This window comes from Trichosurus vulpecula, chromosome 1 (genome assembly GCF_011100635.1).
Source record: "Trichosurus vulpecula isolate mTriVul1 chromosome 1, mTriVul1.pri, whole genome shotgun sequence".
Taxonomy (NCBI): domain Eukaryota; kingdom Metazoa; phylum Chordata; class Mammalia; order Diprotodontia; family Phalangeridae; genus Trichosurus; species Trichosurus vulpecula.
The window spans coordinates 491648951-491665152 of NC_050573.1; the positions used below are offsets into that span (position 1 = coordinate 491648951).

At 38.2% G+C, this 16202-nt stretch overlaps 2 protein-coding genes across 2 annotated transcripts; both read left to right on the forward strand.

The window, feature by feature from the left end:
- The first annotated feature begins 563 nt into the window (after nucleotides 1–563).
- On the forward strand, nucleotides 564–1196 carry LOC118840459 (interferon beta-2-like). The gene has a single exon (XM_036747972.1). The coding sequence runs from the start codon at nucleotides 600–602 to the stop codon at nucleotides 1194–1196; it is 597 nt and encodes a 198-aa protein (XP_036603867.1). The 5' UTR covers nucleotides 564–599.
- Nucleotides 1197–6843: 5647 nt separating this feature from the next.
- LOC118833554 (interferon tau-2-like) lies at nucleotides 6844–7395 on the forward strand. The gene has a single exon (XM_036740919.1). The coding sequence runs from the start codon at nucleotides 6844–6846 to the stop codon at nucleotides 7393–7395; it is 552 nt and encodes a 183-aa protein (XP_036596814.1).
- The last annotated feature ends 8807 nt before the right edge of the window (nucleotides 7396–16202 follow it).

The window sequence follows — 16202 nt, forward strand, 5'->3', positions numbered from 1 at the left end:
CAAGGATCACCTCAATAGAAAGTATTTGAGGCCAAATTTGAAGTCAAGTCTACCTGATTCCTGGTCTGGTGCTTAATCCTCCAGCTGCACTTTAATCAAATTGTTTTGAGATAACAGTGTAAATTGGATATTAATTAGGAATAAAAATTACAATTGCTATAAACCAATAAATTTATGGAAGAAGCCAAAGAAAAAAGTAAGCTTTACTATACTAACAGAACTACTCTGTATTATAAATGGTCTCCCTGACATAGATGCTTTCATTGAGAAGGAACAGTTGATTCTGATAATTAGTTCCTTCTCTGTTGTTAAAAGCTCACTGAAAACATACAAAACTCTTGTGGTTTTGTGGTATACTTGTGTTTAAAGCAGCACAACCACATAAATTCCTAAACACCTAAGGCAAAAGAGCAAAATGGTAGAAAAAAAATGTAGATGACATGACAAAAATGAAAATGAGAACTGGAAAGTGGGAAATTCCCGTGATCAAGAAAAGTATGGATGGCATCTCTCAATAAATAGCTGACACCCATGGAGGAAAGCCATTCGCACCACACATCTTGGAAGTGTCTACACAGCCAGCTCCTCACAAGTTCACTATGGCCAACAGCAGCATCTTACAGCTGGCCCTTCTCCTGCTCCTCTCTGCTGCTGTCTCTTCTAAAGGCTTTGACTCACTTCGCTTCCATCAAAGAAAAACCAATCAAAGGAGTGTGAGTCTCCTGAATAAAATGATTGGAAAAATTCCTCCAGAATGTCTACAGGAGAGAATGGACTTCAAGATCCCCCAGGAGATTGTACAGCCTAAGCCATACCAAAAGGAGAATGCGACCATGGTCATCCATAAGATGCTCCAGCATATCTTCTTGCTATTCAGCAGCAAAAACGCCAGTCCTGGTGTAGATAAGACCATCATTGAGACATTCCTCAGGGGAATCTATCAGCAAATGGTGCATCTGGAAATGGCTTTGAAGGAAGAGATGGATCAGGCCAATAGCACCTGGGGGAGTGAAGAGAGCATCTTGCATCTCAATAATTATTATCAAGGAATAATGAACTATCTGAAAAACAAAAAGTACTGCAGCTGTGCCTGGAAGATTGTCCAGGGGGAAATCAGACAGAATTTTATCTTCCTTTTTAAATGGACAGAATTTCTAAAAAATTGGAGGACCTGGAGAGTGCACTTCAGAAACTAGACAGTGCATACAAATGTTAGAGGTGTTCCTGACACCAGCTGTTGTTCTTTGGAGTAGGTGGCATCCAACATACTTGAATTGAAATGAAAACTGGACAGTTTTGTAGTTTTATTTTTAAATATTTATTTATTTATTCAAGAGATCTATTTAACTTAGTTTTGTTTTGTTTTGTTTTGTTTTTTACAGATTTTATGGGTGCTCCTGAAACCAACTATCGTTCTTTGGAACAATTGGCATCCAAGATATCGGATTTGAAATGAAAACCGAACAATTTAGTTGTTTCATTTTTTCAAATATTTATTTATTTATTTGTTCAAGAGATCTATTTAATGTATTTTTTTTTACATTTGGACAATAAATTATTTTGGAACCTTATGTGTTTCCTTGCTTTTTCAACTTAATTCATTTCTTAATTAAGTTTAAAAAAATTCATTTACAAACTATTGTGCAGTAGGCATAATGCCTCTATATATTTCCTCTACTTGAGAACTTTCTTACTCATTAAGCTTCTTCTTTTCCTGAGGCTCTTCATTTTATCTTTGGGTTTACAGAAAAAGAAAAAGGAGCCAAGAATTTAGAAAGCAAAATCAGAGGAAGTTCTTTCTGGATTTTCCCTGCCATATTTAGGCTCAGAGAGCTGTAAAATGTGCATCTCTATTTAAAAATATTAGACATGGTCCATGCCCTCAAAGAGCTTACATTGGGGGAAACCCTCCAGCCTCTCCAACTACTCCTCCGCCTTCCCACACCTGCTTTTCACTAGGTGAAAATAGGGTACAACCCTTAAGGATCTCTAATATGTGCAAGATGTCATGAAAAGACAGGGTTATTATAGTAAAGGGGTGGCTTTAGGTAAGAGCTCCTTCACTGTCATTCTTCCCTCTGTGTCATGCTGATTACCTTTCATAGCATCCAGTTTTAGAATTTATATATTTTTCTCTTTCCTCATCAAATTTCAGTACAGAGAATAGGTTCCTCTGCCTCCACTGCACCTTTCCTCTCTGAGGGAGGGGAACAAGAAGGGAAGAGTTTGGACTGTTAATAGTAATTGGCTTCCTGCAGCTCTTTGGACACACACAAGGGAAAGAAAATGTTGTGGCTTGGGGTTTGTGTCTCACCCGGTTCACCCACTGTCACTTCTGCTTTCCTGTTCTGGCTCTCTGTTCCACTTATGCCTGACCTGCATTAGGAAACTATTCCATCTTCACAAGGAATCATCAGCAAAGAGACCTGGAGTGCCCCCACACTGTGTCCTCTCCTACTGTCCTGTTACCATCATGGGCATTTGGGAACTCTGGGTTAAAATGCCTATTCAGTGACATTCACTTACTTTCAGAAGCATGTATTTCCAAGGCAATGCCACAAGAATTATGAGTTGAGGATTATAGATATCATCCTCTTTCTACTTAAATTCAACTCAATTTAGCCAACTCTGCCCTGAATCAGTGAGTTAAGGTTCCTTCCCAAAGCCAGCTGATTACTTTTTCTTCTTAAAAAAAGGAAAAGAAATTAATTTTATGAGAAAAACAAAACAAAATAATGCATCTAATTCTATTGGTAGACTTCCAGCGATACTTATCTAGCCCTCTTGTAACATGAAACAGACTAATTCAATTTTTAAAAGAATTGACTTCTTGTAGGAAAGTCCCTAGTTTAGAATGTCTTGCTAAAAGTTTCAGCCAGTCACTCTCTTAATGAAAGTTTGATGTGAGGGAATTGGATCCTGAGAATGTAAGAAGGAATGAGAGATAATAACTTAGAATTATCCTTCAAAGCTCAAATTTTAATAGTGTCTCACCTTTAGGGGTTACAGACAAACAAACAAACCTCTAAGATCCATTGAGGCGAGTCTTTCTTAAGTGACTTCCACAAAGGAGAACTTTTGCATGAAAAGGTGAAGGTTGCTGATTCAAGAAATGTACTCCCTGAAGTTGACTTAGGGTCCTCAGATCTTTGTTGAAGGCCCAAGTACATTTGTCTAGTCTCTCAGCAACACATGACAACTTCAACCAGTAGATGGCAGCATTATTTCAATCAATTAAGGACCGATTTTGTAGAACATTGGCCTCACATAGAATAAGTAAACTTAGGTGGCACTTGACTTTTCCAGTTAGGAACATGTGATCAGTTGGAAGGTGGGAAGACTGTCTGAATTTTCACCCTATTCTTCTGGTGGTCTTGTTTCCAACAAAAGGACACCATACCCTTAAACATTCCCCCTCCCCGCTCATTCTCCCTTCCCACCTCTGCCTTCCTTGGATGCTGAGGACATTGGTTTCTCAGGGTTACTGATATGACCAAGACACCCACAGCAGCTATGAAAGCATCCTCGACCTCTGTCTCCCCTCACTGCCATCACTATTTTGCTACAGCAGACACTCCCTAGCATCTAAAGCAATGACAAGTGAGGAAGGCCCCACATGCAATTTTCTTTCTCTTTCTTTTTTTTTTTCCTGTGGTGAGAAAGAGTGGACAGGTATGGATGGATTGTGATTACATTACCTCCTCCTCCTTCAAATACTACAAACACATGCCTCTTCTAAACTTCCCCACCATGTTCCAAATTTTGATATTAATTCTTGATTCTGATGCCTCACTTTCCCCTATGCCACATGTCCAACTAACTGCCAAACCAAATCGTTTCTTGAATCACAATTTCTGTCATACATGTCTCCACTGTACTCATCCTGCCACTTCTAGCCCAAACTACTGTAAAAGATTCCTAATTAGTTTGTCTGCCTCCAGTCTTGCCCCAGTCTAATCCATCCATTTTCCTCAAGCCCAAGTCTGACCATGTCATTATCCTGATCAATAAATGCCAGTGACTTCCTAATATCTCTAGGATGAAATATTATTTCATCTTTACTTTATCCTTTTTTATTTGTATTTTTGTCTGTCCTAAAACTCTATAACATATATGTACGTATGTATCTGTGTGTGTGCAGGCAGGTAGATAGATAGATAGATAGATAGATAGATAGATAGATAGATAGATGGATAGATATAAAATTCTCCTTCTTTGGAGAAAGGAGGAATATGAGTATGGAATATACAATCAGACTTAGTAAAAGCATTGATTGATCTTGGTAAACTTTTTTTTTCTATTTCTTATTTATAATAAAATACTAATAATAGCTAGCATTTACATGGCACCTACTATATACCAGACACTGTGCTAAGCATTTTGTACATATAATTTCATTTTCATCCCCACAATGAGCCTGGGAGGAAGATGCTATTATGATACTTATTTTACAAATGAAGAAACAGAGGTAAATAAATGTTAAGTGACTTGAACAAGGTCATGCAGCTTTCAAAAGTCCGATGAAAGATTTGATCTCGGGTTTTCTTGACTCCAGGCCCAGCATTTTATCCATTGTGCCACCTAGATGCCTTTGTTACAAAGGACAGCTCACTAAGTTGAGGGAAGGAAATATTTTTTTCCTTCAGAAATACATAGATAGATATATACATAAATACATATATACATAAATACATAAAGTACAAAGAGGATTAAACATATCAATAAATGTTTTTAAATAGTTACTTAGTTGTAAAAATGGGTTCCATTTTGAAAGGCAACAAAATAAAGCTTTAACGGTTCTGTGTTTGGGCCAGCTCTCTGCATCCTCATTATCTAGAACCTCTTTTTCTGTTCCTACTTGCTACCTCCAGGCTTGAATAACATCAAAAGATCATATAATCACTGCTATGGAGACATTGCTGTAAAAGTGCTTTTGAGGCCAACACCCGCATTTTACAGATGAAGTAACTGAGGCTCGGAAAGGCAAAGTGACTTTCCCATGGTGACTTAGGAAGAAAGTGATAGAGGCAGGTTTGGACACAGGTCCTCCAACTCCAAAGCCAATCTTCTTTCCACTGAAACACAGTGAGGCTACAGGAAGCCCATTAAACATGATAAAAAGTAAGTAGAAAAAGTGATTTCCCCTCTGACCAACTGTTCCCTCTCCAGGAAGAAAATCCTCGAAAGCTCAAGTGATGAAACTGATTAAAGGAAACAGAAAACACATCGAATGTGGTGAAAATGGAAGTAGAAGAACTGCTCTCCCCACTGAACAAGTAGAAATTCAGCTTAGCAGAATAGAATGCAATGACATCGGCAACTCAGAAAGCAGATTGAAGCCAAGTCAAGCCACAAACCAGGAGTTTTTCCAAGGACTGGAAAGTACAACCAAGGGAGATTCAGCGGATTCTAAATGAAAACAAAAATTGTCAGATCTGTCCTCTACTGCAACCTAAGCCACCACATGACAGGGCTTTAGCGGGTACCTCACAACAACAATAACACCCTGTTTTCCACGGGAGCAAGTCTCAAAGGGAAATCTATGGAGTTGACATTGCCCACTTTTACTCTGCCCTATAAAGAAAATAAAAATTGAGCCCGACTATTGTTAAAAGCCATCCTTGATTCATTAAAGATATACTCATACCTATCTCATTTTTGATCCAGTTTGGTTCTATCTTATATAACAGGCCTTAATCACAGAATACTAGAAGGTTAGAAGGGGAAAGTACCTTAGAAATCATTTCAGTTCAATAGTTCAGTTCATAGCATGTTCTTAGGTTTCGACACACACACACACACATACACACACACACACATACACATACACACACACACATACACACACACACACATACACACACACATACACACACACATACACACACACACACACACATACACACACACACACATACACACACACACATACACACACACACATACACATACACACACACATACACACACACACACATACACACACACATACACACAGCGCTGCCTATTATACAGGGCAGGTAAAATGGAAAGAAGGACACAAAGAAAGTATTATAGAGGAGGTCACAACTAAGCTGGGCACTGAACAAGAAAGATGCCAGGAGATGGAAATGTGGAGGAAAGCACTGCAGAGACACACAACTAAAATGAAGTAGGAGATGGCAGGATGGGACTAAAGGAGTCAGATTTGGACAAAAAGTAAACTAAAATACTTATCACCTGAGTATTTTTAGGAAAGTCACTTAAATCTCTGAGAACCTTAGGTTTTCACCAATAAAATCAAAACAACATTAGTTTACTGTGTGTTCACAAGAGTTTGCAGGAAGCATTTTGAAAACATCAAGTTTCTGCATAAATGTAACTTATTATTATGAATGCAATTATTACAACTCCATAGGCAAAAGGAGATGATGACCTGAATTTTGGTGGGTACAATGGGGATAAAAAGAATGGGCAGGTGGAAAGAGCTATTTCATAGTTAATGCTGATGAGACTCTGTAACTGCTACCTTTGCACTAGAGCATGCTAGGTGCTGGGGAGATACAACACTGCCAGGAGGAATCCCTTTACACACAAAACTTAATCCAGCAAATATCCACTGGTGACTTTGGTTGCCTTTTTACAAATAAAGGAAATGATGATTTTCTTTTGGTATCTTCTAAAACATGTAGAAATTAGGTAAAAGAAAGCAGAAAGTAAAGGGAAATTCCATGCTAAGAAGTGAAAACTACACTCAGCACTATTTAAGAAAGAGGGGCTTAGAAGTCACAGAAGCCAAGAAGCTGAGACAAAGGCTCACTGGTCTCCCAGCTCAGCCAAACCCAAACTATCCTCAGCATCAGCATGACCTCCTGGACCTTGTTGCCAGTCACCCTGATGCTGCTCTGCTCCAGCACCCTCTGCTCCCTGGGCTGTGACCTGACTCAGGGCCTCCTGGAAGACTTCTCACTTCTGCACCAAATGGGCACATTTTCCCTGGGGCCATGTTGGAAGGACAGAAACAACTTCAACTTCCCAAAGGAAGCCATGGAAGGTAGCCCACTCCAGAGGGAAAATGGCACAGTCATTGTTTATGAGATGCTCCAGCAGATCTTCACTATCTTCAGCCAGAATGCCCCTCCTGCTGCCTGGAATCAGACCCAGCTCACGCAACTGCTCAGTGCACTGGATCAGCAGCTGGAACAGCTGGAGAGGTGTCTTGGGCAGGATGTGGAGTGGGAAGAGCCTTCCTTGGGAAGTGAGAACCCCAGTCCGGCCCTGAAGAGCTACTTCCAAGGGATGAGCCAGTACCTACAAGATAAAGAATATAGTCACTGTGCCTGGGAAATCATGAGAGTGGAGATCAGAAAGGTCTTTCTGTTCATGAGCAAGCTCACAAGAAAACTCAGGGACTGAGGATGAAGAAATGGACTCTCAGTAGACTTGAGCTCCTTGACCAATTTCCACTTTCCTGAAACTCAGCATTCATTAGTTAAAAAGGACTGTCATTTCTGCAACAAATGGAAACTATATGAATTCACTGGTTGTTTTCATCTTTTTTTTTTGGTGAGGCAATGGGGCTCAAGTGATTTGCACAGGGTCATGCAGCTAATAAGTGTCAAGTGTTTGAGGCTGGATTTGAACTCAGGTCCTCCTGACTCCAGGGCTGGTGTTCTATCCATTGCACCACTCATTGGATTGTTTTTAAAATAACTTAAGCTGTCATTTGTAAAATATAAGGCCTAAGAATAGAGAGAAGTTTCATCTGTGCTCAGTAGCTGAACAATTGTAATGTTTTATAATTGATATTGATATTTATTATATTTATATAATATTTATAATTGGTATTTATTTACACTGGCCATTATTACTTGTTGAGGAAAGTATATATTTGTATGGTATAGTGTTATAATTTTTATTAAATGTAATTTTTTAATGACCTCTTGCCCCATTATTTTACTAAATAAACTCTCATCAAAAAGCTAAGTAGATATTCCCAAGGGAATGGATAACAGATTCAGTGGAACAATTCAGTTCAAGCAACATTTATTAAGATAGACAAGGAACAAAAGGAGATGCTGGTAACGCAGAAGTGAAAAATTGTCCAGTCACTTCCCTCAGAAAGCTAATAGTCTGATGTAAGATTTCCTAATCTAGTATGGTTAAATTTCAGGAAGTTCTTGAATTTGGATAAGAAAAATATTACATCTTTATTTTCTCTAACCTCTAATTATAATTTGGCATTCTCCTTAACACTGTCCTTTCCAAGGGGCCCAAACAAACAAACAAAAAATAAAGAATCCCTATTCTAATGGAACTGTGCAACACAGGCCCAAATACATGTGATCCAAGAGATGAAATCAAGGCAAAAAGACAGAGGATCAAAAACAAATGGTCCCAGGGCAGCGAGGTGGCACAGTGAGTAGAGCACTGGCCCTGGAGTCAGGAGGACCTGAGTTCAAATTCAGCCTTAGACACTTGACACATTTACTAGCTGTGTGACCTTGGGCAATTAACCCCAATTGCACTGCCTTCGTTCTACCAAAAAGACAAGTGGTCCAATAAAATTTTTTGATGGAGAGATCACCTTTAGCTGAGAATATGAAGGGAAGCTTCCTGGAAAAGGAAGCATTGAGATTGAACCTTGAAGCAAAAAGAATATTCCAGAACTATTGTGAGATGCTCCAGCAGATTTGTGGGTCAAAAATAAACCCCAAAACCTAAACAAAGGTTTTTAGAAATAATTTTATTAAGTTGGTTCAGCAAAGAAAGGAGCCAGAAAAAGTGTGACTCCCTGCCCCAAAGCTGAGAGGCCTACACATATGCAAGCTGCTTGAGAAGTATATCAGCACCTAAGTATAAATATTCAATAAAATTTGGATGAAGCCAAAACACAACCTTTTTGGGTGGACCAAAAGACCTGGGTGGGCAGACCCAGAGCAAGCATTCTGCCTTCCCTGGACAGTCTCTGAGGTCAGCATGACCCATGGTTTGGGGTTAGAAAATTTCTAGTCACATAAAGTTATGTTCAAACAATATTAAAAAGTAATATTTTCCCAACAATCTTTAAGCACCTCAACCAGAATATCTTTTAGAATACCTCAGCAGATTGGATCAGCAACTGGAATAGCCACAGAGGAGTTTTGAGCAGGAGATGAGGTGGGCAGAGCCTTCCTTGCAACTTTGGAACTCCAGTTTGGCCCTGAAGAGCTATTTTCAAGGATTGAGTCACTATTTTAAGATTAAAAGTTACCCCACCAGGGAATTCATCTGAGTTAAAATCAAGAGAGGCGCTTTCTGTTATAAGGAAAGTAAGGAAGAAGAAATTAGCTTTCTAAACATTTCAGCTCCTTAGCTAAGTGTTTCTTAAAACCAAGCAGCCAAACATTGGGATAGAGTTTGGTTTCTTCAACAAATTAAGTGTGTCTTCATTAGCTGAAGTTTTTAACACCATATAAACTGTCATTTGAATACTGAAAAGTAGTTAGAACGCATAGATACTTCAGTAGGTAAACAGCTTTAATTTTTGTAATTTATATTTCTCCATTTCTACTATTTATGCCTCTCTAATATTTATTGTTCATTGAGGAACAAGTTTGTACAGTATCTGAAATCTTATTCACAGTGAGGCTACAGTGAGTCCATTGATATCTTTTCCCACCTAAAGTGAATTTTTAAAAGATACTTTATGTGCCCTTACTTACAAGCTGTTTTAATAATGACTCACATCCCACAGGGATAAAGAATTGATTTAACGAAACAATGCAAATCAAATGTTTATTAAAGTCTCATCATTTGCTAAAGAAGGCAGCTTGGAGTGGTGTGTAGAGAACTCAACTCAAAGGCAGGGTTTAAATCACCCTGTGACACATACTGACTGCATGATCCTGGGCAAGTAGCTTCACTCCTTAGTTCTCCAGGCACTTTCTAAGAGTACCAGTTACACAGAAAGTGCTGGTCTGCATTGGTAGAGAGAGCCTCCTCACTTGTTAGAGTTTCCTATAACAATAAAATCGGAGATCCAGTCCCCATCCCTATATGTGGAGAATGGTGTCGGATGCTCAGAAGACAAAAGTGAACAGTGGTATAGTCACTGCCCTTGCAAAGCTTTCTTTTCAATATCATTTATTAGGATGTATAGGGCATCTACACAAATAATTATGATAAGGGTCGTATTATGGGGGAAAGATGAGATCCAAAGAAAATATTCAAGAAAAATCTGAAGAAAAATAAATCACTTTTCACCAGATGATGGCAGGGAGAAGATCAGGGAAAGCTTCATAGAGGAGATACCACTTAAGCTGGGCCTTGAAGGAAAAGGACTCAGTAGGAGCAGCTGTGGAGCAAGGATTCAGACCAGCAAGGCCAGCACAGAGGTGAGAGAATACAGGAGAGTATGGGTGAATAGTTAGGCCTAGAATCTTTGAAAGGGAACAATGTGAAACAAGGTAGATGTTTGGAGCCAGATTGGTAAAGGCTGTAATTGCAAGCATAATAAGTTTATATTCTATCCTAATGGCAATAGGGAGCCATTGAAGGTTTGGGAGTAGAGGAATGACAAAACTAGAGCATTGTACTAGGAAGATTGTTTTAGCATACGGACTGTATGTGGTAAGATTGTTATCAAGGGCATGACTCAGAATGCTATTACAATATGGGACAACTTATGACAGCCTGACCTAGATGGTAGTGTGGAAAGGAGGGAACAGAGGAGCAAGGATAACCTGGGGAACCTCTGATCAATTGGATGAGGCCCACACTATTAACCTGATGATTTTACATGGAACTTTATCAGGGGGAGGGATCACCTCCCATGGAGCTAGATGTTGCGCTAGTACCTTGCCTTGAATACACTGGGGCATCCTGCTTGGCAACAATTGAGGCTGCCTTGAAATTGTTTAGAGACTGAATAGCAGGGGAGACAGGATCTTGTCGAAGGAAACTCTCTCCCTCTCTTTTATGGTCTGTAAGAGTGAGCAACATAAACAACTTTGCCCCCGTGTTACTTTTTCTCCTATTGTTTCTCCCATAAATTTCTAGATTGTAATGCAACAAGAAGGGAAGCGAGAATTTCTCTTTCCCCCAACCAAACCATGGCAACTTACAGGGAAGCACATACAATGGGAGATAAATTTGCTGAGATAAACCTGATACTGGCGTCTCTAGACCTCGTAGTTCTAGCTGTTTTCTTCAGCCTTTTTTTCCTTTTCCGAATACAGGTCAGAGACTAGCTAACCACCCACCTACCCCCGGCACTGACTTTTCCAACTTTGTAATTTCTATCCCCTATTCTGTGAACACAGAATATGAACACAGCACCAATCCCTCCCCTGAGTGTCAATCCTGAATCACCAATTTCCTATTGGATATTTTAAATTGGATTAACAGAAGCATTTCCCATTCAGCTTGTCCAAAAGAGAGTTCATTATCTTTTCTCAAACACCTGACCCTCTTCCAAAGGTCTTTGTTTTTTTCAAAGATACCTACATTCCCCTAGCTTCACAAGTTCATTACCTGAGCTGTCTTTGACTCCTCACTCTTCTTCACTACACACATGCAAATCAATTGCCAAATCTTACTCTTTCTTTTTCCATATGTGTTGCATCCATTCCCTCCATTGTTGTTGCTTGTCCCTCATTTTCTAAGAGGACAATGATATCACAGGGCAATGTCTTGATCCTGCCATAATTCAGCCCCTTACACCTCTAGCCTTAATTGTTGCTACCAATTCCTATTTATTCCCCCTGTCCCAAGTGTTTCTCTACTCCAGGCCAATCTTCATGGCTGCCAATAGTGACTTTCCTTAAGTGCAGATCTCACCGTGTCACCTATTACTCAATCAACTCCACTGACTATCTCTTGCCTACAGAGTCAAATAGATGACTCCTCTGCCTAATTTTTTAAAGTTTTCACAAGTTAGCTCCAACCTATTTTCCCATCCTCATTTCACATTACTTCCCTTCCCACAGTCTATGAAGGCCAGACTGGCCTTCTCTTTGTCCCTACTCTCTGTCTCAGTGCCCTTGCCACCCACCCTCCATGTCTCTCCTCCTCACCTCTACCTCACAGAATCCTGCCCTTCAGCACACAGCTCAAACACCCTCTTCTATATGAAGTCATTCCTAATGCCCCCAACTGCTAGGGCCTTCCCTTCCAAACTACCTTGTATTTAAAACTACTTTGTATTTATTTCTATTTGTTACCTTTATATTTGTTCCGTATATAATTATATACATATTTCTTATCACCCTTGCAGGAAGATAAGTTCCTTAACAATAAGAATTGTTTCGCTCTTTGAACTTGTATCTCCAGTGCCTAGCACTGTGCTGACATATAGTAGGTGCTTACTGAATGGTTATTGGTTGATTGATGATAATCTTGAGTTTAAGAGTTGAGTTCCAGAGTCTGGTACCAGTTGTACAGGAAGAAATGTCTTTAACAATATACACTGATCATACAGAAGATGATTAAGACTATGCCTGTTGAAGTAAAGAAATGCAATGAGGGGGCCAGGAGATCTGGACTTTGCCAACCTTCCAAGAAAACTGTTGTGAGGTGCTTAGATAGTACAGGATTGAAGTGAATGTGAAATATCTCTTCAGCAGTCCAAGAAAAAGTCTTTATCTTCTAGGAGGAATGCAATATGTGAAATGGGTGGTTTGAGTATTTTCTAAGAGAAATGATGGCATAGTATGGTAGTGGAGAACCTGTGGCCTTAAGGCCATATGCAGCCTTCAAAGTTCTTAAGTTTGGCCTTTTGACTGAATCCAAATTTTACAGAACAAATCCTTTTTATTTTTATTAATACATTTTTGTTTGTCTTTTATATTTGTTTTATTTTTAAAATGAATGTATTTAAAGTACCAAAGAGTAAAATAAATTTCAACAAAGTGATCTTCCCAGACTGACCTGCACATTTTGAACATTAGTAAGCCATAAGGGCTAAATTGACAGTTGCTATGCTCATTATTTGGTTCTAAATTCTCCTGCCTGGCTAGCACCATTACCATATGAGACAGGTTGGTGAGATTTTATGGAGTTGAGTATGTCAGTCTCTTATCAGCTTTTGACAATGGTGCACTGTGTTTGAAGTGGAATTTTTGAATAGTTGTACAGCTTTATGATATTTTTTAATTCTCTCTACTTAACAGCCCAGATTTCTTAACGAGGATTACTAAAGATAAGATGATTTGCTTACTTTGTGATGCTGCAATATCAATATCAAAGAAATTCAATGCTCATCAGTATTATAACACTCGTAAGGATCACAAACATTTTAAATTAGAGGGAGAGGCACGAAAAGTTGTATTGCAGAAATTAAAAGATGAAAAGCAAAAGCAAAGACAGTTCTTTCAAGCAGCAACCAAAGCTGGAGATAATGCCACTGAAGCAACTTATAAAGTAGCTTATATACTTGGGGGGAAAGGGAAGCCATTTAGTGATGCAGAAATTGTGAAAGACTGCATTGTCGAGGTTGTAGGGTTCTTGGACCTTGATAATGTTTCAAAGTATGAAAAACTGCCTCTTCCAAGGAGAAGCATAACTGATCAGCAGCATGATTTAGCCTTCAACTTAACAGAACAAATTCTTGCAATACTTCAAAAGGAAAATATATACTATTCAATTGCTTTGGATGAATCACCTGATACTACTGACTTCGCACAGGTTTTATTCTTCATTTAGGTCATAACAGAAGACTTTCTTTACTATGAAGTGTTACTTGCTTTGGCTACTCTTGCGAACAGGACACGAGGAATAGATATCTTTAACAAACTTCAAGACAAATGTTGTGAAATTGGACTGAATTTGGTAAATGTAGTGAGTATATGTACAGATGGTGCACCTTTTATGACAGGAAAATATGAAGAATTTATTGCACAGATAAAAAAGTGTTAACAGATCCAGATGCTCTCATTTCTTTTCATTGTATCTTGTATCAGCAAAATCTCTGTGCTAAAACTTATATTTAAGTGACACTTTGCAACAAATGATAAGTATTGTTAACTACATTCTTAAAAATGCAACACAGCATCGTCAGTTTCATAACATGCCAAAGCTGAATGATGAAATATTCAGTGTGTATTTGCCATATCATTCTAAAGTGCATTGGCTATTGCAGGGACAGGTGTTAGCCAAAATTTTATCTCTACAAGAACAGATACTTAAATTTTTTGAAGAACAGAATCAGAAATGTGAATTACTAAAAGAAGATTTCTATAGGAATGCTGCATTTCTGGGTGATATCATGTCAAATCAAAATGACTTGAATATTTCTTTGCAAGGTAAAACTAAGTCTATCTATGATATCAAGCAAAAATTGCAGGCATTTCAAAAACAGCTATCTTTTTTTTCAAAACACTTCTTCAAAAGGAAAATTTGGAAGAACATTTTCCCCAGTTAACAAAGGTCACTGATGAGCAGGATGATATACAAAAATCATTTGAAGAATGTGCAGCTGTTATAGACCTATTAATTGGAGAATACAATGAAAGGTTCACTGACTTTGAGAATCATGACATCACACTAAAATAAGCATTTCAGTCTCACATAGTTGATATCACCAAGACACCTAAAGAACTACAGATGAAATTAATTGAGCTCTCAGTAGATGACTTTTTAAAGTCATTGTTTGATGCTAAGAAAGATCCAATTTAAATATGGGAAATTGCAGTAGAATACTCATGCATTTGGCAACATGCCTGAAAAATGCTTTCATGCTTTTCAACTTCTTATTGCTGTGAATCTACATTCTCCTACCTAACCCAAATCAAGAAGCCCTTTAGGTCACAAATAACCAATACATTCTAGAGGATAAGTTGCGAGTCTCCATGTTGCAACCAAATATTCAAATGCTTTCTAACAAAAAGCAGACATAACAAAGTCATTAAAAGGTTAGTTAACTTTAAAAATAAAAAATAGTTGTCATTTTTTTGAAATTATTAAGTAAACAGTCATTAGATTTTTACAAACAATGTACATTTTTAAGGAGATCTAATTGAAGTTTCTTCAAAGTGGCCTTATTTGATTACAGCTAAATATTAATGTGGACTTCCAACAGCCCTGGCATAGTGGATAGAGATTTCCTAATGAAAAGTTACTGACCTTTATGAATGTGAAAGTTCAATTACAGCCAATTCGTATGCAGAACGGCCATTGATAAAGTATTTGGGAAATGTGACTAACATAGCAAAAAGAGAGAGAGAAAGAGAGAGAGGAGACAGAGAGAAAGGAACAGAGGGAGAAGGAGAGGGAGAGGAAGAAGAAGAGGGAAAGAGAGAAAGGATAAACAGGGGGAAAATAGCAAGAAAAAAATACACAGTTGGTAATCATAGCTGTGTGTGTGAATGGGATGAACTTATCTATAAAATGGAAGCAGATAGCAGAATAGATTAAAAACCAGGATTCAACAATATTTTGTTTACAATAAGCACAGTTGAAACAGAGAGAAACAGAGTAAAAATAAGGGGCTGAATCAGAATCTTATTATGCTTTAACTGATGTGAAAAAACCCAACAGGGAAAGCAATCATGATCTCAGAGAAAACAAAAGAAAAATAGAGCTCATTAAAAGAAATGTGCAGGGGAACTATATTTGGCTAAAAGGCACCATAGACAGTGAATCAATAGCTATACTAAACATATTATACACCTCTTAGCTTAGCATCCAGATTCTTAAAAGTTAAATGAGTTATCAGAGGAAATAAACAGTTAAACAATATTAGTGGGAAAGTTCAACTTTCCTCTCTCAGAAGTAGATAAATCTGTCTATAAAATCAATAAGAAAGAAGTTAAGGAGGTAAATAGAATTTTAGAAAAGTTACATATGATACACCTCTGGAGAAAACTGAATGGAAACAGAGAGGACTATAAATTTTCTCTGCTGTATATGGTACCTTTACAAAAATTGGTCATCTACTAAGGCTTAAAAACATCCCAAGTAAATGCAGAAAGGTTGAAATATTAAATGCATCCCTTTTCAGATCATAATACAATGAAAACTACATTCAATAAAGGGCCATGGAAATAAAGATTAAAAATTAATTGGAGACTTCTGCTTCCAGGAGCCAAGATGGTGGAGTAAGAAGTAAGTTGCTCTCACCTGCCATAACCAACCTCTAAGAGCCCAGAAAATATATCCCCAGACAAACCCAGGAACAGCTAAGGCAGTAGAAAAATGGGTGCAGTAGTCTTGTAGCCCAGGAAGCTTGGGGGATTAATGGGAAA

What these genes read in the sequence shown, in the direction of transcription:
- LOC118840459 (XM_036747972.1), top strand. Translation starts at nt 600, where the DNA reads ATGGCCAACAGCAGCATCTTACAGCTGGCCCTTCTCCTGCTCCTCTCT.
- LOC118833554 (XM_036740919.1), top strand. Translation starts at nt 6,844, where the DNA reads ATGACCTCCTGGACCTTGTTGCCAGTCACCCTGATGCTGCTCTGCTCC.